Source organism: Theobroma umbraticum, unplaced genomic scaffold (genome assembly GCF_002168275.2).
Source record: "Theobroma umbraticum cultivar Fairchild unplaced genomic scaffold, ASM216827v3 scaffold_30.0, whole genome shotgun sequence".
Lineage (NCBI taxonomy): Eukaryota > Viridiplantae > Streptophyta > Magnoliopsida > Malvales > Malvaceae > Theobroma > Theobroma umbraticum.
In genome coordinates this window covers 4,740,843-4,762,192 of record NW_018397254.1, presented here as the reverse complement: position 1 = coordinate 4,762,192, position 21,350 = coordinate 4,740,843, and the positions used below count along the sequence as shown (strand labels likewise).

General features: G+C 35.6%; 4 protein-coding genes across 7 annotated transcripts; 1 reads left to right on the top strand and 3 right to left on the bottom strand.

Moving 5' to 3' along the window:
* Window positions 1-384: 384 nt before the first annotated feature.
* Window positions 385-4,643, bottom strand: OPT7 (oligopeptide transporter 7). Of its 2 annotated transcripts, XM_021424266.2 has the most exons (8): window positions 4,507-4,643; window positions 4,326-4,422; window positions 3,688-4,223; window positions 3,460-3,557; window positions 2,045-2,614; window positions 1,699-1,954; window positions 1,382-1,564; window positions 385-1,291 (listed from the first exon to the last, which is right to left on the bottom strand). In XM_021424266.2, the coding sequence occupies exons 2-8, from the start codon at window positions 4,360-4,362 to the stop codon at window positions 680-682; spliced, it is 2,292 nt and encodes a 763-aa protein (XP_021279941.1). In that variant the 5' UTR covers window positions 4,363-4,422; window positions 4,507-4,643; the 3' UTR covers window positions 385-679. The 2 variants fall into 2 exon arrangements, with proteins under 2 accessions (XP_021279941.1, XP_021279932.1); XM_021424257.2 differs by having other exon boundaries at window positions 4,326-4,635.
* A 1,507-nt stretch (window positions 4,644-6,150) lies between these two features.
* Window positions 6,151-8,023, top strand: LOC110413460 (protein yippee-like At4g27745). Of its 2 annotated transcripts, none has more exons than XM_021424287.2 (4): window positions 6,151-6,476; window positions 6,940-7,001; window positions 7,122-7,246; window positions 7,606-8,023. In XM_021424287.2, exons 3-4 carry the CDS (start codon window positions 7,154-7,156, stop codon window positions 7,831-7,833), a joined length of 321 nt encoding a protein of 106 aa, XP_021279962.1. In that variant the 5' UTR covers window positions 6,151-6,476; window positions 6,940-7,001; window positions 7,122-7,153; the 3' UTR covers window positions 7,834-8,023. The 2 variants fall into 2 exon arrangements, with proteins under 2 accessions (XP_021279962.1, XP_021279954.1); XM_021424279.2 differs by having other exon boundaries at window positions 6,152-6,476; window positions 7,097-7,246.
* Window positions 8,024-10,172: 2,149 nt separating this feature from the next.
* Window positions 10,173-13,849, bottom strand: WNK8 (WNK family serine/threonine-protein kinase 8). Its single transcript, XM_021420993.2, has 7 exons — window positions 13,238-13,849; window positions 12,555-12,592; window positions 12,228-12,455; window positions 11,915-12,135; window positions 11,670-11,827; window positions 11,178-11,580; window positions 10,173-11,085 (listed from the first exon to the last, which is right to left on the bottom strand). The coding sequence occupies exons 1-7, from the start codon at window positions 13,295-13,297 to the stop codon at window positions 10,343-10,345; spliced, it is 1,851 nt and encodes a 616-aa protein (XP_021276668.1). The 5' UTR covers window positions 13,298-13,849; the 3' UTR covers window positions 10,173-10,342.
* Window positions 13,850-18,528: 4,679 nt separating this feature from the next.
* On the bottom strand, window positions 18,529-20,477 carry LOC110411015 (MADS-box protein defh21-like). Of its 2 annotated transcripts, XM_021421013.1 has the most exons (8): window positions 20,319-20,477; window positions 19,966-20,242; window positions 19,769-19,835; window positions 19,526-19,681; window positions 19,293-19,334; window positions 19,143-19,184; window positions 18,824-19,039; window positions 18,529-18,711 (listed from the first exon to the last, which is right to left on the bottom strand). In XM_021421013.1, exons 2-7 carry the CDS (start codon window positions 20,151-20,153, stop codon window positions 18,824-18,826), a joined length of 711 nt encoding a protein of 236 aa, XP_021276688.1. In that variant the 5' UTR covers window positions 20,154-20,242; window positions 20,319-20,477; the 3' UTR covers window positions 18,529-18,711. The 2 variants fall into 2 exon arrangements, with proteins under 2 accessions (XP_021276688.1, XP_021276680.1); XM_021421005.1 differs by having other exon boundaries at window positions 19,966-20,477.
* Window positions 20,478-21,350: the final 873 nt, after the last annotated feature.

Here is a 21,350-nt window from a genome sequence, read left to right as displayed (position 1 = left end):
AATAATTGAAATCACAAAAAATATAAAATAAATTCATGTTAAGTGTTTGTAACTGTATATAATTTACCTAATCATGATTAATCTTCAGTTTACAAAACCAACAAGTGACAATCATAAAATCAAAATTTAACTTTAGGATCTTAGTAATTCTTTCAATATAATGGAATAATTTCTTAGACAATCTCAATATGATTGTATCTTCCTTTTTTCTTAATTTCTAATACTCGTTGGCAGTTTTTTTATTGAAAAAAGAAAGAAAGAAACCATGAAAACATTTGAGGAATCGATGATTGTACTTGTCTGTGTCTATGAACCGAAAAGTTACACAACAAACATGGCTATGAAAAATTGCAAATCCAAATTATGACAAGAAGTACACAACTAATATGGCTGTGAAAATTGTAAAATCCAAATTGTAAGGATAAATGGAAATTATGATTACAATTCCAAGTATAGTTGCTTTTGTGGCAAATGATGTCGACAGTCCCGTACGTAGCACAAGCCTCAACTATTAGACTCCCAAGCCTACAACAATATGCTGAAATCTGACTTGAATTTCATGTCTAAGAGCACTTGAATTCCTTCTGAAATACAATATATATGCAGATGCGTTCATCTGCAATTTCCTACGAACCTAGATACATATTTTTCAACATTTACTTCTACAAAGCAACAAACTCTAGGTGTACACTGGGCAGCCTTCAACCTCAATACCTTTGGCTGTTGGACAGCTAGCCAGAGGGCATCCATCAAGATCATTTCCCCACCAATCTAGACTAATATTTTCTAATCCCAAGCACAAATATATCAGCACACCCATAAAAGCAAGGCCTGCATCCAATGACCCAGAAAGAACATAATTGTATCGTTGCCACAAATCGGGTCGATACCTATAAACAACAAAGCCAGAGAGAAAGCCAACAATAATCCAGGTAGTATAGTTAACTGCAGTGGCTGGTGGCATCATCCCTGTGGCACCTATCAGGACTGGCATGTTAATGAGCTTGATCCACTCTTGATGAGGGAAGGCCTTGGTGGCCAACCAGACAAGAAGAGGAGCAATTGCTCCTGCAAGGAAGAACCAATTGATCGCCTCATAAGTTCCCAAGTCTCCGAATATTCTACGAGGCGCTACTAAACCCCAGATAACCGACGCGTCATAGAACACAGTATCACTTGGACAAGTCCAGACGCTATTGGAGGCTGTCGTGTCACAAATATCAGGGATGGTTTCCATTAGCCACCAGGCAGTTCCCAGGTACACAAAGCAAGCAATGAGGGTGCCTACGACCTAAGGCAAGAGGAAAAGACCTGTTAATCTTGTGTGAAGAAACATTTGCAGAGAGAAAAGTTTTTTTTTTTTCAAGAGATGTGAGCAGACCTGAGCCATGAACATTGTTCTGGGCGGAATTTTCATATAGTGACCAAGCTTGAAGTCTTGCAGGAAGGTAACAGCCTGTGTCATGCTTATGTATCCATACACCTTGAAACACATATTAGCGACCGGATATCCTGGATATATATACCCAATTATATATTCGGTAATGATGTTAAGGCCCGGTGTCTGCAATTAGAAATCGATCGGTGATGTAAAGCTGTTTAAACTGAAGTGTGTGAAGAAAATTAAAGTTGGAGTATATACAGTCTACAAACAACTTAATGTGTTGTAATTGCCGCAGCATATATGATTGAAGATACCTGGTTTGTGATGGCTGTAATGATGCCAATCGGAAGTGTAAATACAATGGCAATGCCACATGCTAGTAGAACTCCCCACCATGGCAGCTGAAGTTGGTCATTGTAATACTCACAGGCAAATATGGTGACAGCAATGTTTACCAAAAGGATGCACACAAACCACCACTCAGGAACTTGCTTATACTTCCTCATGAGTCTGGTGTGTACGTCCATTTTGTTATCCTGGAAACTAGCTTTGCTTTGCTCCCATATTTCTCTGCAGTTTACAGCTAAAATGTGAGCTTCAGCATGCCATTTAAGATAATTTCAAGCCTAATTGGTATTTGGAGGTAGATCTACAAATTACCTTCCGTGGAATAGCGCAACATGAACGATCGTAGCAGTTAGTGCAGCAAAACCGACACCATATGTCATTGCAAAAAATGTGCTAAGGTATAGAGGTCCTTCTTTTTCATAAGCCGCGATGTCGAGGTGAAAATTCGAATCAATGATAGCTGTGATATTGTATTCTTGACCTGTCGACGTGAAGAGAGCGTCGGAGAATATGGGGAAGGTCTTTGCATTGTAGACATTAAGCCAATAGGTGATGGGGGTCAAAACATACATGATAAGGATAAATCCCACAGCCACATTTGCTGTGGCAAACCATGGGCTTGCAAGAGGGCTACCAAGATATGAGGAGATAGTGGACCAGTCGAGCCCAATAGCAGCAATTCCTAGCCCATAAAGGCCTGAACCGAGTTGTTGGGCTAGCACAGATTTCGGGAATATCCAGCATATCCACGAGAGGGAAGTTAGCATTTGGAAGAGGTAGCCTGGGAAGACATAGTAAGCAAAACTGCAAATGAAGGCAATTAGGAAGAATTGGGTTCTCGTTACCCCACCCTTCGCCCGCTCTTCCTTCTCGTGCAGAGCCCTGCATAAACAAAGATACAGACTGAAAAGCCTGACGAATATACTCGTATGTTATTAGCGACTTAGACTAACCTCGGTTCTATTGGCCAAATATCTTTTGAGGAGTTACGTTCTTTGGGCTCCAAGACCCAATAATGGCCCATTAATGTTCTTCTAAGTTTTCTTTATTTTCTATTTTCTATTTGCTAGTTGCTCTTGTTGTAATCCTTGTTTTCAGCAGGCAACTCGGATTGGATGTCACAAGAAAATGTACAGAACTACAGTCTAGAGAGATCCTCATCGAAGGAAAAAAATGGGGTTCACTTTTTTCAGGAGAGTTCCCATCAGTTTGGTCCAGCTTGTGTTTCCTAGAGAACCACTCAAGCTGAGCACGGCTATCAGGGTCAAGAGAATCAAATTCGAATTAAAGCCAATGCAAATAGCGAAAACTGTGACCAAATAAAATGTAGCCAAAATTAACGCCTAGCTCTACTCAAAATGCCCAGCTTAGTTACCAGAGAAGGATCCTAAAAGCCTTAGTCCTTAACCCTTGTTATTAACTTAGTATTATTTGTGTTAATGCCGTGCGGCCCCGCCTTTCCTTAGCAACATGTCTCAAGTACATATTTACGTGCAAGTTGCAACTACGGCCAGTAAGTCCAATCAGGAACCCTTTTTTGTTGCTAATGCAACAGCCAACAGGTGAACTCATAGAAACAAAAGAACAACCCACCAGCCAGTCTCACCGTGACCATTACTGGCCACCCAAATTCACCAGAATCCAGGAATATCCTGGCCGATTAATGAAATCGCATAGAAGCAGTACACTAAATCAGTATCATATAAAATTCACCATAATCGGAATACCTGAAGAGAGAAACTTGAACGAGGTTTGCAGGCCACCACATAGCTGCTGGTTCCACTAGGTACCTCCTGAATATACCAGCCCATCCGAACCCCAGCACCTACCATTCAAAACCCACCAAACTATTCAAACCTAACCCAACACATACCAAAAAAAAAGAAAAAAAAAAACAAACTTAACAATGAAATCGTTAATGAAAAACTAGATAGAACCAACGAACGAGTACTGACCTGAGTCGTTATGATAACAATCAAGGAGACAAAGAAAGTAATGTGCTTCTTATAAAACACTTTAACAACAGTCACAACATGAATGGCATAAACGCTGCCAGCTCCAGAGTTGGCAAAGATTGTTATAAGAACATGTTCTTTGACATTGAAGGGCCCTGGATTCAAGCAGAATTCCCAGCGAGTTCCTTTGAAGAAAACACGGTCAGTAATTTTGGCAGCCATCAATTGGCCAAGAGGAACCACGGCAATCTGTGCAGAGATGGCAGTGATTGTCAATGGCTCTGTTCGGTACCAAAAGAACTGGTTAAGAAATGATAAGAGGACACACGAGATGGTGCCTAAGACCCACATTCGAAATGTGAGGACTGGTAGAGAAGGGTCGTCGGTGGTTGGTACGGTTAAGGCCACCTGTCTAACGGGTGAGTTCTCCTCTTCTTCTTGCACTTCTTTAACCTCAGATTTTGATGCCATGGCCCGCGATGATGAGGATGAGGAGGAGGGATTGCTAACATCTCTATCCTTCTCATCCTTAGATACTGCAGAAAAACAGGTACACGAACAGTAAATGTTTCAGAACCAGAACAAAAAGAGTCAAGTGTTTTGAGTTTTGCAGATTGAAAAAAGAGAGAGGGACTCACTTAGAGGAGCTATGATCTCATCTTTGGATTCTTCCATGGTTTGGTTCTTTCCCCAGGTGACTTGAGCAAGACCGCAAAACAAATGGATTCGTATTTACTATAGCATGTTAGAGCAGAAAATGCGGTCAGTTTCGCAAATATTAGAGGCTGAAAGGAATCTTGGAGCCTGCTAAGAGCTTACTTCAGTTGGGAATTCTGTATTAGTTGTAAAAATCCTTGGCTTGAAAATTTTCGTCCGAGATTAACTAAGTTTGCCCATCAAATGTTTAGGTGATCAGCCTTGCAGCTGCTGGTCCACGCGTGCACCATACATTTTTGCTCTATTCAGTTCCCCAAGTTGTTTGAGAGAGCTAATATAGAAAGCTTATTTAATTTAGAAAATTGATGAAATCATTTTAGTCGGCGAATTTTGCAGTTTCTCAAAATTAACTTTTCTATTAAAGTAAGTCTTGTTGTCAAATGATATATATTTAGTAGAAAATTTGCCGAAATTTGATCCAAAAATTGGATTTTCACCAAAACAAAGAAGGTATAGAACTTCTCCAACCTAACTGAACAGTTGGCAAATCAGCTACCCCGTATGTCTTAAAGAGTATCTGAGAATCATTAGATTCAAAGAATCTTGTACTGGCATATATAATATTATAAACCACGTGGCGAGCCACATCTACCATATATGTTACTTATTTGCGGTTCAAGACTTGGCCAACCTATGCCTGGCCTAACCTTTTTTATTGAACATTTATGTGAATTTGACTAAATCCACCAATTGCATCTGCGTAGAACCATAGAGTTTCCTGGAGAGAGAATTTTGAGCAAAATATTGACATAGATAGTGGGCCGATATACGACGACAGCCTTTTAGGACTGTCTGGCTGGACCTCCTTCATTATTTTGTTCCCAAAACATCTCGCCACATTAATGTACATGCAACGACTCTTTTTATTAGACGTGGACTTCAGCAAATTAAGAAGACGTGGACAACAGGGGAAATGAAAGAAAATGAACTGTACCAGTATGACCATCGAGAGCCGAGACCAACCTACCTGATCACTTTGACGATCGCGAGAGGAAAAGATTTTTCCTAGTATTTTTCTCATGTTCTGCGTTGGATTGGTGATCATTTGCTAACTGCTAAGCGAAGCAAAAAGTTAGCCAAGAAGGCTGTGGTAGTGGTAATATATAAGGAACTCATTTGCATGTGATGAATCTTGTGGAAAGAAAAAAAACAAAGGCAGATTGCTTAGCACAAAATGCATATAGAGTTACAAGTTTCGATATCAATTTTTTTATCCTAACAATTTGGTGCCAAATTATGTTTGTTTATTAACTTGTCAACTCAATTGGATTCCTATACCTTCGGCTGCAAAACAAAAGGACTTCGATTTTGTTTCGGCTGTTTCCCTAACAATGATTAACATGTCCTTTGTTTCAGTTTCACCCGTTACCCATTTTACTTGAGCCTTAGCTCAAATTCAAGTTGGACATCTCGAAAACCCATATGCAATAAGAAAAGAAGAACATGCCAAGCCCATCATAACCCAAGCTCGTTTACAGTTAAGCCTTCCATAGGCAGATAGGCAGGCAGTAGGCGTAGAAAAATGGAAGAAAGCTTGCACCGAGGTGACTTACAATGTTGGCCCTCGTAGAATACCAAAAAGAATTTGGCGTTTATTGAGATTCTTAGCGGCCATGGTGAATTGAATAATTGAAAGAAAATGGAAATGGCAGATTGGTAATATAAAACGTATTCTCATGTCAATTGTTGAACCGAAACCTCCAACGCAACTTGTCCTCTCCTAGTAACAAAACCCCACCAAACTCCAACGCAACTTCACAGTTTCAGAAAGCAAGGAAGAAAACCCTAAGCTCATTCTTTCTTCTACTTCTTCTCTCTCTTAGAAGTATCTACACAAAAAATATTGGAAAATTGTCCAGATTCGAACACTTAATAAAAGCAGTTAATTAATAAAAAAGAAAACTCTCTCGAAAATATCAACACGTGCCTCTCATTTTTTCTTGATCCTTTTTCTTGATCTTTCTCTGATCTCCTCAAGTGCTCATCACATTATCAATTTACCATCATTCATCGTCTAAAAATAATGGGATTTTCTTGAGCTTTCATCCGATAACTAGGTTTTCATTATTCTGGTTAGTGTCGATCTTTCATGGGCTTCTCTCTTTTGGTTTTTTCTGATTACAGGGTTTAAGATTTTCACTTATTTTCTGAAATGATGAGTTCTTGAAAATCTGGGCTTTTCTTTGGTGATCTTTGACTTGTTTTGGTTATTGCTTTTAACAATTCCAGTTTATATCCTTCTTTCTTTTGTATTATGAGCTGGTTTTTAATTATTGGGTTTTAGCTTTTAACTTGTTTCTTGAACCTCATCTTTCAATTTTGTTAAATCGGGTATCATCGTTTATACCTTATTAACAGTGAATTTATGGCACCGGTGCTATCTTTATCAGTCTCTTTATCAATGATTTTCCATGTCTATTATATCTTATCTAAGATCACAATTTAGTCTCTTAAATCCTCACTGACTTGCTTTTTTTTTCTTTATTCATTTCTTCATTCTCATTTTCAAGTACTCTGTTTTGGCTTTGGGTGCAGTTATTTTGTTAAACAAAGGTTGATTGGCAGTTTATATTGTATAGTTTGTTGTTGTACGCAAGGTAAGATTATGATCAATTTTACTATCTTTTTTGTGATAATTATGATCAATTTTATATTGACTCTGTTTTGTTTCTTTTCTTATGATTTCTGAAAGGATAATTCTTTTTTTGTGGGAGTAGCAAGGAGTTGAGTGCTAATAAATAATTGTCAAATGGCGGAAATGGTTGGCCCAAGGTTGTACAGTTGCTGCAATTGCAGAAACCAAGTTGCCCTTCACGATGATGTTATATCGAAATCTTTTCAGGTAGAGAACTCAATACAAATGTTGCTGCATTTATGCCTCTCTGTTGGATTTATTGTTGCTGATTCCATTAATAGACTAAAAGATGATCTATTTCAGAGGCTATCAGGAAAATGAAAGGGAAAAGTAGAAACTTGCTTATGAAAAACATTTACCCTTTCCTTATTGCTTGAATGCATTTTCTGTCTTTTCAGAGTTAGGACTATAATTTGTCTAAGGACTCACTCTTGCTCTTGATCTTGCATTAGGCTCACGAAGTCAAACTTCATTTCAGTTTCTACTTTTCTTATACAGAAAATCTGTTATGCTGAAAACATTCCATAGATAATGTTACAAAAGTTCATTTATGATGTGAATTTCAGGGTAGAAATGGTCGAGCCTTTTTGTTCTCCCATGCAATGAACATAATGGTGGGTCCTAAGGAGGATAGACAATTGATGACTGGTCTTCACACGGTGGCTGATGTCTACTGCTGTGATTGCCGAGAGGTGTTGGGTTGGAAATATGAGCGGGCTTATGAGGAAACTCAGAAGTACAAGGAAGGGAAATTCATTCTTGAGAAGTCAAAAATAGTCAAAGAAAACTGGTAGTAACCGTGTAAATTTTCTGGATGATTCTCCTGATCTAGCAAGTGTATGGATGCCTTTGCGTGTTTTTTTTCTTCCCAATTGAAAATATTTACGTATTGTTCTTCCCTGTGCATTCTTCTTGTGTTCCTTGTGTGGATATTGTACTGGATATTATTCATTTTGTTAATAAAATTGTGAATAATTCTCCCTATGTTGCTTGTATTTCGGCATGTAATTGAAGCTGCATTTAGTAAAATTTATTCATTTCTAACTTTTCTCTTTGTGGAAACATATTGTTTGTGTGACTTCTGCTTTCCAAATGTGGCCCAATGTAGATGTCATTGATGATCTGTGATCATTTCTCTTCTTGTAGTCTGCACCTGCTAATCCAGTGTATAGAAAGTAAATTGCATTCACAGTTATGAATTTGCTTATTATGTTATCATTAGATCCTTACCAGGTTTATTTGCCAATGGCTTTTGATTGATGTGATTGGAGTTGAGAAACAGTATATGTTATATAATATGGCTACAAATTATATCGTCAGTGGCATTTTTATATGCTCCTTCAATGACTAGATATATTTCTTTGGGCTGAGCCTAGATCGAATGTGGGATGTGATGATGCATGTGGAATAATTGAGGAGCTTGTCTTGCTGATAGAAGCAACTCGCCTAAGTGATATGCTGCAGGTGATTATTGTAACTGGCAAGATATGTGGTAGAAAGAAAGTTTTCATGTTTGAGGCCGTTTATTAAAGTTCAGCCAATTTTAAGTGTTTGTTGTCAAGATTGACTTGCTTAAGTCTTCATGTGTTTGTGTCAATAAGATTGTATTTCATGAAAACTGGATAGAGCCTGAGTGACAACAAACACTTGTTGTCTGGATGTGTATATATAGATACTGCAAGTATCAAGTTTTCAAAGTTTTTGACATAGAATCAGTGTTGCAGAACTGTCGCTTCTTTTTGTGGGGAAACAACAGAACTACCTGTTGTTTACACATCTGGGGTAAAACATCAATTTATTTTCCTTTGGAGGTGCAGTCATTGAGACAGGTTTAAGTGAACAATCAACTGGGAAATAGCTGGAGGGAAACAAATGGTGCAGACTATATAAAATTATGGCATCACTACCTCAGTGGCTTCACTTCACCAAAACTATTATTTGGCTTATAGAAGCACAATGTATGCCATTTTTATGGTAAATCTCTAGTTTAGTAATATAAGTGGCATTGATTCTGTCTATGGAACGTTGATCTTGAGTTTAACCTTGCAAATATTTTGACAAATAGCATTAAGTTTTGACTTTTACGCAATTTGCATTTGCTCCATCCATCAGCTTCACGTTGGCATATCCCCGAATTTCGTAAGTTGTTTATTGTCGATAAGCTCTTTCTATCAAAAAGATTGGTTTCACGGTGATGTTGCTTCGGTTCTAGTGGCTGGTCAATTCCGGTTAAGGGGTTTTAAAATCCAACTGCTTCTATTTTGATCAAATGGAAGGGTCCAAAGGTATCATCAATCTAACTGATGCGCCGTCTGGGGGCCGCTGGTTGTCCCTGGTCTCATTGGGGTGGTTGTGAGGATAGGATATGGATCCTTCAATCACCTGGCCAGAGATTAAGAAGAAATACCACTATTTGGATAATGAAAAATCTCATAATTGAGAGCAAGTTAAAACTAAAAACTAGCGTATTAGTACTGCTAGTGAGACTGAGATTAAAATGGGAACAATAGAGAATAGCATGTGCAATCATTCTGCCCATCTTGATTGCCTGCGTTTTTGGCTTTATTACCACTTGGAACAAAAGTAGTTGTCCTGCTTTCGCTAATCAAGCAGAAAGCATGTGTTCCACATTATGGAAACTAATAGGAGCAAGGCAATGAGGACCATCCTAGCTTGTTGTTTTTTATAGAAAGCATGTGTTCTACTTCTCCAATTATGACTCTAAATGATATCATATTTAAGTAAAACTTTTGAATCTACAACGTGAAATTTATCAAGAATTTTCTGTAATAATAAGTATAACTTCCACACACAAAAAATAAAAGAAGGTTTAAATTTTTCTTTAAATAAAGAAATATATATATTTATTATTAAATCAAATAAAAATTATAAATTTTACAAAACCTTTTCGCATTTGGCCATTTCAATATTTGTTCTTTTAACACAAATAATCAATCCCTTGCTCAATGAGTAGTTAATTTAAGCATTTATGAAAAGTAGAATTTGAAAACTTGAAATCACATGGAGGCATCATCCTATTGGAAAAGTTTGCAATTTGGTGCTTTATCCAGAATATTTAAAGTACTTGGAATCTAGGTCTCAATGATTAAGAGAAACGAATATGATAAATCAATGGACTACAATCAGAGATTTATCCCATTTTTAACAATAAACCAAATAAATGAAATCTGTCAAGGAATGATTTCTTCCAATGCAACAGTAACAGCAAAAAAAATGGAAAAAAGCCAACCATCACAGCCAAGGAGAGCGGAGAAAACTTAACCGCAAAAGAAATCTAGTACATCACATCACAGATACTCTCTTCTTTGTTATCCACCTTTTTTTGGCGTTCTCCATTGCTGCTTCTCTCATCCTCACAAGTTCTTGGAAACACTGGTGATACTGTGTATCAATTGCGTCGAGCTCCAACTTCAGCTCATCAAACTGATCCTTGTCTGCTAGGGATAGAGAGCAGATGCTTGACAAGCTCATATCTTGTGATGCAAAAGAACAAGAATCCATTAAGGATGTCTCAGAGTTCTTTGTGGAGTCATTTATCAGAACAGATTCCCCAAGGTTTTCCGCATTACCAGTCTCTTTATGCCTAAGATGGTTATAAACCCCAATATCTAATAAACCAAAATCACCTTTACAGCACTCACCATAACTGTAACCAGAAGATCCCATTGGTTTGTTGTTACTACCATCCGAGGCCACCATTCCATCACATTCAGTTGACATATCTGAACTGACAGATTCTTGGGTGTCTTGGCATTTCACAATGGCAAAGTCTCTGAAAGCTTCTTGCTCACCAACTGTCTTAACAGTGGCCTTGCTAGGGCAGCATGAGCCATCTTGTAGACATGAAATGCTTCCAAATGAAGGTTTCCAGCAGGGTACAAACTTCATTATCATGCTATCAATCAACTCTGCAATGGCAGTCACATCTTCATTTGACAAATCAAGTTGTTCAACCATCTCCGCAGCAATCGAAATAGCAGTATCAGAATCTAGATAAAAGGAAAAATGGATATTCCTTGCTCGACCTGTTAAAAAGACACCCCATAGCACATAATTCTTTTTCTTTTTTTGATCATAAAGAAGAGAGCAAGTCTAATTGTATAGTAGATTCACTTACCACATTGATCAGCAATGCGCAAGGTCAATGAAATTGTATTATCATCATTTTTCTCCCCTTTCAACATAAATTCATTATTCTCAGTGAAACACTGTAGCTCAAGAGTCGAAATTCGAGGAGTTTCTTCGATGCTTTTTGTAGAAGAATTGACCTGAAGCTTTTTGGAGTTAGGAACTATGTCCATTGGAAGAGGTTCAGACTGGATCAAATTAACTAATTTGGGCATAAGATTTGGTAACTGCAGTGGACCACAGGCAACTTCCTTGGGAGTTTCAGCCAAAAGGAATGGATCTTTCAAGAGCTCCACAGCTGGCAATCTCATAGATGCTGGAAGAAGACATTTCTCAATAAACTGCTTAACTTGGGGATTATTCACTTTACCAAGGGAAGCAGGCTTAATACCCTGCAGGGACAGATGTTGAGAGCGTTTAAACAACCACTTGAAAAGAGAATTGTGTAAGATGTGAAGAATTAGGATACTCATCAACTTACAGAGGTAACTTTCTTATATATTTGTGCTGGATTTTTGCATTCATTATAAGGATATTCACAAGTAACCATCTCCAACATGCACAGACCAAAAGAATAGATGTCAACAAGTTCATTATATTCCTCATCATAAAGCTCTGGAGCCATGAATTCGGGAGTGCCTGCACAAACAACAAAGCACTCCAAATTTCAACCAGATTGATTTAGCTGAAATCATAGCATTACCTATATTTGAGAAAGTGAAGTACCAATCACACTTCGGGCAGTGGGCTTCTGCATGACAGTTGCCAATCCAAGATCTCCGATCTTGACTTCTCCATTATTTCCATTTACAAATATATTATCACACTTTAAATCTCTATGAATGATCGGAGGATTGTGACTATGCAGATAGTGTAACCCTCTAAGGATCTGCCGTGCCCAGTTCTTGATGGCCTTCATATCAACATTCTTATGCTTCTTACGGTATCTAAAAGTGAAAGAGAATCTTAGCATATCATAAATGAAATACAAAGCCAACCGCAAATGAATGGGAAAAGAAAAGAAGTTGATGGAACTCACTGCCTCAAACTCCCCGAAGTAAACAACTCTGTTATCATGTTAATGGTCTTGCTCTTATCATCCACCCAGGAGTTGTAGAACTTCATAATATTTTCATGTTTCAATGACTTCAAAAGATGAACCTCTGAATATAACCTTTCCAACTGTTCAGGCGTCTGCAAGACATCTTCAATATTGACTTGGTTCCATGCAACCTCTATTCCATCAGCTTCATCAAATCCCTTATAACTACAAATAACAATGAAGCAGCCAAAACAGTACAATCATCAAACATACATTCCTATTAAAGTTAGGCAAATTTAAGGAAAATAGGACTTGAAACCATACACAGTCTTGAAAGCTCCCTTCCCCAGGATCTCATCATACTGAAGGAATAAAAACAAAAGTAAACCAAAGATTGTATCAGTAAAACCAAAAGAGCAAACGAATTTAAATTCTGATAAAGCAAACTATTTAAGGGAAATATAAATTTTTAAGCATAACTAGGACCGACATTGGCAATTTGGTTGGCCACATATATATATTAAGCTTAATTTTGTTCAAGACATTATTTAGAATGAAATTTTGTCATGTTCATTCAAATGGAAGTACAAAAAGCAATTATTTTTCCTTCATAACAAAAGGCAAGAAAATATGACTTACAAAAGTTGTACAAAGAGCGATAGATGGATATTTCCAAATTTATTAACTTGGTAGATGCTAGGGATAATCAAATGCGGTTAAATTTCGGTGCATTCATGGCATCACTCAAACTTAACGCTGTTTGGTTGCTAAGAAAATTAGCTTGGACTGCAATATAACAAAATTTCTACTAAATTAAGCCTATTTAATGAACAGGATTTGATTATTATAAGAAAGTTTGACAATTTCCTTCAGAAGTCGATAATTATAAGTCAAATTTGTTTCCTTCAAGTTTCTTGGGAACCAAACAGATGCTAAGTACCCCAACAAAGCGAAACCGAAAAAAAATATATATACGACAACAGGTATTCAAAGCCAAAAGATCATACCCGAATGTACCGACCCGACGGATCTTTCTCAGCGAAATCACAATCATCACCCGCCTCCATTCTTTCTATGTACAAAGAACTAACCGCCGCCAGAACCAACGAAATCCGATCGAAATTTCCAACAACAAGAAGAGCCCAAAATTCACAAAAAACAAAAGAATAAAAGAAAAGCCGGAAAAAAATGGGCAGGAAACGCTATTAGAGGTCAATTTTGACCCCGATTGGAAGCGAACGCGACGAGGAGAGAATCTGTTGTTGTTTTTCAGAGAATGCCTCACAAGCTACCGAGTACGAATCGAATGCCGATCGGAATCGGAATCGGCATCCGATGGCCACGATCAAACGCATATCTTTCTCCAGTTCCCGAGATTCCAATTCCATAGGGTTATTTCTTCCGCGATTCGATTTTCTCTTCAGGTTTATACCAATCCCAAATTCTCCCCCCATAACGCAATCCGCATTTTAATATCACCTTTTGGTTTAGGTTTTACTGGCCTTGTTAAATTCTGAGGCAGCAGGAGTTCTAATCACTGGAAAATTTGGGTAACTAACCCAAAAACAGGGGAAAAAAAAGTTTGCATTGGATAAGCGGAGCTTAAGAAGTAATTAAAAAAACAACAAACTTTTAAACGAAGAGCTATCATTATCGCCGACGGGATATTTGGATTTGGGAGTGGGGGATCCACACGCGCAATTCCTGGAGCGTGTAATGGGGTGGCAGTTTTTTAAAAGGATTCTAATTTTCTCGGGACAGGAAACTCCTGTGCTAATTGCTATACCAAGTTGCTATAGTCTTTAGAGATGTACAAGTCATCGTTCCTGAAGAATTCTTTTTCCTCCTTGAATTTGCTGATGAATTAATTTCTTTTTCCTTTTAGTAACGTGAATGGATTTGATTCAATTGTTTGGTTCTTATATGAAAATCTTCCCACTCACGTTTAAAGTGACCAAATAAATTGATTCAATGTACAAATATAACAAGATTTAGGTGTGGGAAAAACGTGAATTATGTAAGGAAAAATAGGGCTTGGGTAACAAATTGTAGGAAGGCCCGTGATCAGGTTAGAAGCGCCAAGCGCGTGGAGAAAAAAGCATAAAGTTTCGAAAGAAGAGACAAGATCACGCTCCGGCGGTGTGGTCCAGTTGGATATAAGCGTCTTTCACGCACAATCGCCTCTTTATTGTTCGTGCTTGACTGCCCCTTGTCGAGTGCGGGTCCCGCTCATATTTTCCAACCGGGAACCCCCTATTAATTCTGCGAACCGGCCACCGCAATAGTTATTTACGAGAGTATCCATTACTTAACATCATATTTAGATTTTAAATAAATTACTTAACCTATTGCCAAATTAATTAAAACTCAAAGTTTTGTACCTGACTTTGATAATTTTAAACCTCATACACAGCTAATTCCAACGTTAGTTCAAAACTTCAAACCTTTGTTTTTTGCATTCAAAATTTTAAGATGTTTAAGTTTTAATCGTCAATGCACGGAGAATTTACGTGCAAGTATTGTGATTAATATGTAGGAATATATGTAATTGAGTCTTGACTTGGGTTTAGATGTGTCGTTAATGAACAATGCTAGGTATCAATTAAATACTGTTCATCCTTTTTCACAACAAAAATTAAGTTTTTTAAAGTAGAAGACAGATTACATATGTATATGCACAGTATTTTAATATTGTAAAAATAGCTTTTTCTTTAATCATCGACTTGAATTTTTAGTTTCAGTCCAAGCAAACTAATTAAATTATTCTCTGTAGGTGACCAAAATAATATTTAGGTCATCTTGATGTAGTTAGTTATTACATTAGTCTAACACTGTCGCCAGTTAATTTTTCTGTCAAATCTTTTGGCATAGCTTTCTATTTAATCGAAGTCCAAGTTCTTCTCTCAAGGCGACCAAAATGTACTTAATTCTTCTCTCTTGGTATCATTGTCTCTTGGTGACCAAAATATACTTAATTTTTCTCAATTAATAACATTAAAGGTCATGTGTTGTAGTTGGTTATCAAAAAGCGAACAGCAAATTTTGTGCTCAGAACCAGATCTTTTGGTCTTTATAGAGAATGGAAATGGTGCTGCATATAATTTTGCACAACAGCTGACAACATTGCCTCATCTCTTATCTATTATGCTTATTGTTATTTGGCTATCAGAACAAGACTTAGGTTTTATAAACTTTAAGTTTTTATAATCTTAGGTTGAGTTAAAACATCTATAATGACTTTAAGATGTAAGTGAGTCGGCAATTCTTGGAAAGTGCCTGAACCAGAGAAAGAATGAAAAAAGCTAGTAAGCTACCAATAATAAGCATAGGTTTGCAAAATTTCAAGCTTCATGTTTTGATACTGATCTGCATTTTGTTTGAGTTGCAAATACATGGATTGACAGATTTGATTTACTTTGATGTGTTATAGATTTAATTGAAATTCTCTTTTCACATACAGAAGTTTCAAAGTTACCAATGACATATCCAATTAAAGGGGCAAAATGCCAACTAACTAATTAAACCAAGAATCTAAAACATAATCAACTTATAATAAAGAAGTAATCATTAAGAATTTCTCCATTGCAATTGTTATCAAAACAACTCAATCTCCCAAAATCCTAAAAAGTAACCCAAAATTTAAACCTTATCATAATATCTATCCTTGCATAACCCTAATCTATCCTTGCATAACCTTAATCATTTCATCGCATCTGAGTATTCGCATTTGAGTATTTGACTTATTAGTTGATGTACCCTTCCCCAATTATAAAAAAAAACCCTAATCATTGCATCTAATATAAGATGAACTTAACCCTCACGCCAAATCTGATAACATCTCAAGCACTGATAGAATGTTGTTGCTGACTCATTAGCTGACCGTATCTTTAACCTGTATGAAATAAGACCTCCCAAAGCTACAAATGGGACATGTTGCAGCGAAAACAAACATAGAGTTTAAAAAAGGAGGATAGTGAAATAAAACAATGACAATAAGAGCAAGAAAAGAGATCAGTATGTAAAGCGTCAGATCTTATCTGCTACCAAAATTGACTTCATCATTTAGCAATCAAGAACCAACAGGAGGAACAAATACTGAACGAACTACTTTATGATATTTGGTAATCGAAAAATAACTAATACTATAACAAGTTCTCACAAATTGGACAAAAATTCATTATTTTTAATATGGATTTCAAATCAAATTCTTCAACTTAATTAATTAACGGTATGTTTGATAATCGAAAAATAACTTGTCAAATAAAAGAAATTTTCAATGTAAAATATTTTATAAAAAAATTTAATATTTTTTGTTACTTGGATAAATTATCGAAAATATTTTTTATCGTTTGGATCATCTAAAAGTATTTTTCTTTGGATTATTTGAAAAATATTTTTGGCTATCACTAGTGGAGTTATTTAGGTGTTAAAATAATAAATAAGAGTTAATTACAAAGCAATGGTGTTATTTGATTTTTACTAATTTCCAATCAAAATAAAAAATTGATATGAAAATAGGTAAAATCAATAATAATATTTCTCAAAACATTTAACCATATATCAATATATAAAAGAAACTAGTGGCTTATCTTTATGCCATGTGGAGTAATAGTTTTGTGTCATATGGAACTCTAGTTTATTGACATGTGGGTTGATTAAGTTTGGAGATTTCTAGACTTGGGTTTGAATTTTTTGGATTTTCGCTCTAAACGTGTGGGCTAGAGCTTTGGTTTTTTATTTTTGAGTTCTTCTATTTTCAAGTATAATCTTTCTTTATCCATTTTTCTATCTTACATAGATTTATAAATTTCTCTATTAATTTCCTTATTTTATCCTCAATCTTGAGATTTTAAATGATGGATTAGATTCTTACCTTTTGTCTCAATCTTGTGAAATCATATTTATTCATATTTGTTGGGGTATAGGCTTTGAAGGATAGGCTATCCTTTATTGTTGACCCATAAGATTGAAATAGTAGAAGTTGGATGGATGCATGGCTTGTCAAGTTGGTAGCAAACCCTGATAATAGCCTTACACCTTGTTGGACCATTTGTGCTCCCTATTGCCAATAGTACTTCCACCATCGGCTTTGTAGAGAACCCAAAACTTTCTTTGGTAAATTATCTTCCTTTGAATGAAAAATGGTTTACAACAATTAAGTTGTTTGGATCCGATTAATGGATGCTTACATATATCAATTAAGTATGTTCATATATGAGTATTTTATTTAATGATTAGTGCAATATAGTCATTTATAGGATGCTTAACTCTTATACAAACTAGTTTATAATTAAAGTAGGCTCTAATTTTCAAAACACTTTCTACCGCATCAAGTTTTTATCATAACATTATAAAATATAAATATTTATCAAGACATCCAAAACTTATATTTATGTGTATTCACTATAAAAATATTAATATTTATCAATGGTATAAGACATCCAAAACCTATAACTATATATTTTCATCAAATAAAAATAATTAAAATATATTTTATTATAATTATTAGTAAGATTTATTCAATTTATAAATAAAAAATTTAATTGCATTCAATAGTTTCATTAAAAAATATTTTTTTATTTTAATAGTATTGAAGAATTTAAATATTAATATTTTAAGTTAAAAAAATTTTAAGTTAAATATTAATATATTTTAAGTTAAAAATTAATATTTATTAAATTTATATTTCAAAAATTAGTATAAGAGTTTTTTGTTCTGAAAAATATCTTATGCTTATCATAGACATAAGACATTTTCCGTAATCATTAACTTGTAAAATATTTTACATTTGAAATAAACTTTTCGTCCTGTAAACAAGTATAAGTATTAAAAATATTTTCTGATAAGTATTTTACTTCAAAACAAATGGTGGAGTCTCAAATTTTTGCAATATTTGTGGTTTGATTCCTTTGGTTTCGAGCTATTTTTGTTATGGTCTACTAAAGTTTGTTCAAGTTGTTCTGCAATTTGTTGTTAATTACTTATGATTATGTTTGCTAATTATATATATATATCATAAATATTTAAAGATAAAATTTTAAAAAAAATTAATATAAATATTTATTTTTTAAAAATTTAAATTTATTTAGAGGAGAAACTATTGGAGGACATAATTGCATGAATTAAGAATGCCAAATTTATGGGAATCAATATAGTTACAAGGCAAAAGGATTCGATTGCATGAAATTAGAATTTTAGTTTAACAACAAGGGATGCAATTGCATGAGATGAAAATGTGTAAATGGATAAAAAAAAAGAATGATTAATTATAAAATTTAAGTTCGAGTGTGATAAAAAACTGGACATGTATAAACTTTTGTGGTTTAAGTATGATAAAAAGCTGGACACATATAAACTTTTGTGAACATAACAGAGCCTAATACTAAGAGATTTACATTTCATTATTTCAAGAAAGATCGACTTCCGTTCTTCTCTTCTTTATCATGTAAATATTCCTCAGAGGCAATTAAGCTTAACCAATCTGCAGACAGGAAAAAGCAAATTATGTTTGTATATTATAAATAAAGGAAGGGTACTAAAATGAATTATATACTTGATCTTATGGGAATATCAAATATGGAATGATACCAGACCTATTGATGATGGGTATTTGCTTCTTGAAGGTTGCTCTGCATTGGTTGGCAGAGATATGGGCGAGAGGGAGGCAGACTTACAAGCTGAAGCATGCTAATTGGTTGCTCTTCCCCAATGAATGGGAACTGATTCAACACTTGCTGTTGCTTCTCTTCCAGCATGTTTGCTTCAATTGGAACTTGTTGCTGCCTTGATGACACCTGCTTCCCCTCAATCTGATTAACAACAAACACCACATAACTGTTACTTATGTAACAGCTTTTACAAGCTATACATTGATCTTTTCCAAGGTAATTAATTTTTAGACCATGTACTCACCCAATGGCAAAGTTGGTTGTTTTCCGCTTCCATTTTTTCAAGCTGGACATATATTCACAGAAAGGACAAATTAAAACTGTAAATCTTAACTAGGTTCTGATTAATAATATTGTTGGTGCATGCACACATCAGGCAAAGGTTTAGTCTTACGTTTCTTTCTAGATTGTCCATTTGCAGTTTCAAGAGCTGCTCCTGCGCGATAAGATTATGTGAAAGGTAAGAAGATGTTTTCTTAATACCAAATCCAAGCCATCTCCTTTCAAATTGTAATTAACTATGATCATTTAATGGCAGATTCTTCAACATTTTGCATCTGTTCACACACTCATAATAATGAGAAAGAAGGGAACAAAAGGGGGGGGAGGGGGTGGGGAGAGAGATACCTTCCTAGCTCGGACCTTGTTAATTGAGCATTCCAGTTGCTGTTCAAGCTCCTCTAAATCCTCAATTTTTAAGGAATTCAACTCACTGCCATTGAGGTGGTTCAAGCTCGGTTCCGAACAATGACTTTCTCTTCTTTGTTTCTCAGACATCTTTTGCTGCATTTTCACGTTTAGAACGAAGATCATCAAAATTCAAGTTAGATATTCAAATGTTTAAATGTTGATTAACTGAGAAGGATTTACCAAGTCACTCTGTTGAGGAGTTTGAGTTCCTTTGGCAAGTTGATATCTTTCTATGATTTGTTCCATGCTGTAGGATATAAAGAAAATGATCATCTTCAAACAAAAGGAAGTATCTTCATGAGATGGATAACAGTAGTTAAAGAGGAAGAAACATAACAATGAAGATTAAAGAGAGTGTGAAACAAAAGTACTGGAACCTTAGTGGTTGAGTGCAGTAGGCAAACAACTCCCCAGTGCTTGAGAAGATAATGAGCCCAATTTCGGCATCACAAAGCACAGAAACTTCATGGTCTTTCTTAAGCAAACCTGCTCGAAATTTTGAGAATGTGACTTGCCTGTTAGTTGTGTCCTCAATCAACTTCATCTCCATCTTGCTACGCCCCATGATTGCACTATACTTCCTCTTTCTTGTCAGAGAGATATAGAGAATTAAGATCAGAAAGAAGGTTTGCCCCTTTTCTGTGCTAAATCTTTCTGTCAATTACTCAAAACAAAAAATTAGACCAAAAGCCTATCCAGTAATTAACTTAGACTAACTTTGAAGGCACACCTTTTTGGTGGATTTTAAAAAAGCACTGCTTGGCTTGCTCGTAGAATCTGTTAGGATCAAGGAAAAAGGAAGAAGGGAAGTTCAGTTTTTTGCTGTCAGGCTAGATGTTGAAGACGTGCAACTTTGTGTTAGGCTAGGTTTCTGAGTTTTGACATTAAACTTTGCTTTACCTCTTAGACATGCAGATTGTCATGTAAGTTGTGAGATAGAGATCGCTGATATATAATAGATAATAATAGATATATATCATGATGATAAGCCATTTACAATCCTATAAATTCAAAGAAAAAAACTCTTGACAATTTAGAGAGAGAGAGAGAGAGCTTTGGAGGTCATGGCGGTGAGTAGGGATGGAAGGTGCTTATTGCGTGAACAACTTAATTGTCCAAATTCTATGTTCCTGGCCAAAACGATCAGAGTGATGTAATAAGAAAACCAGTATTCTTTTGGCATTAAGATTAGTACACTTTCTTTTTCCTTTCAGAACTTCTTTTTAATATTAGTATATATATTCTTCTCATAGTAATCCTTTCTTTGTCATGCATGCTGAAGCTCTGTGATGTATATATATTCTTCTCATAGTAATCCTTTCTTTGTCATGCATGCTGAAGCTCTGTGATGTTATACGTAAGAAGATTATTTATTCATCCAAAAAGCTTTACAAGATAAAAAAGAGGGGTAAGTCATGTAGGAATGCTTACGGTTCTCAAGTAATTAAGAGCAAACGAAACTTAGCTAGCTGTTTGAATATTGTCAAAATTGCCTTAAGTAAAATTGTGACTCTTTTTCTTAATAGGGAAAGGCTAATTGGGCTTAGCATTGGTTAGAAAACCTCGATCACAAGGAAGAACCTTTGACCAGACCTGCTGGAAATTAAAAGACCAAAATTGATTCAATATTTCATTTGAACAATATTTTATGCAACAAATTCAATGTGGAGTTTTGTTAGGACCAGATTAAACAAATGGCCCCAAACTGATTTTGTTTTTTTTTTTTTAATTTTTAAGGTCCAATTTTCTACCTAGTCGAAAA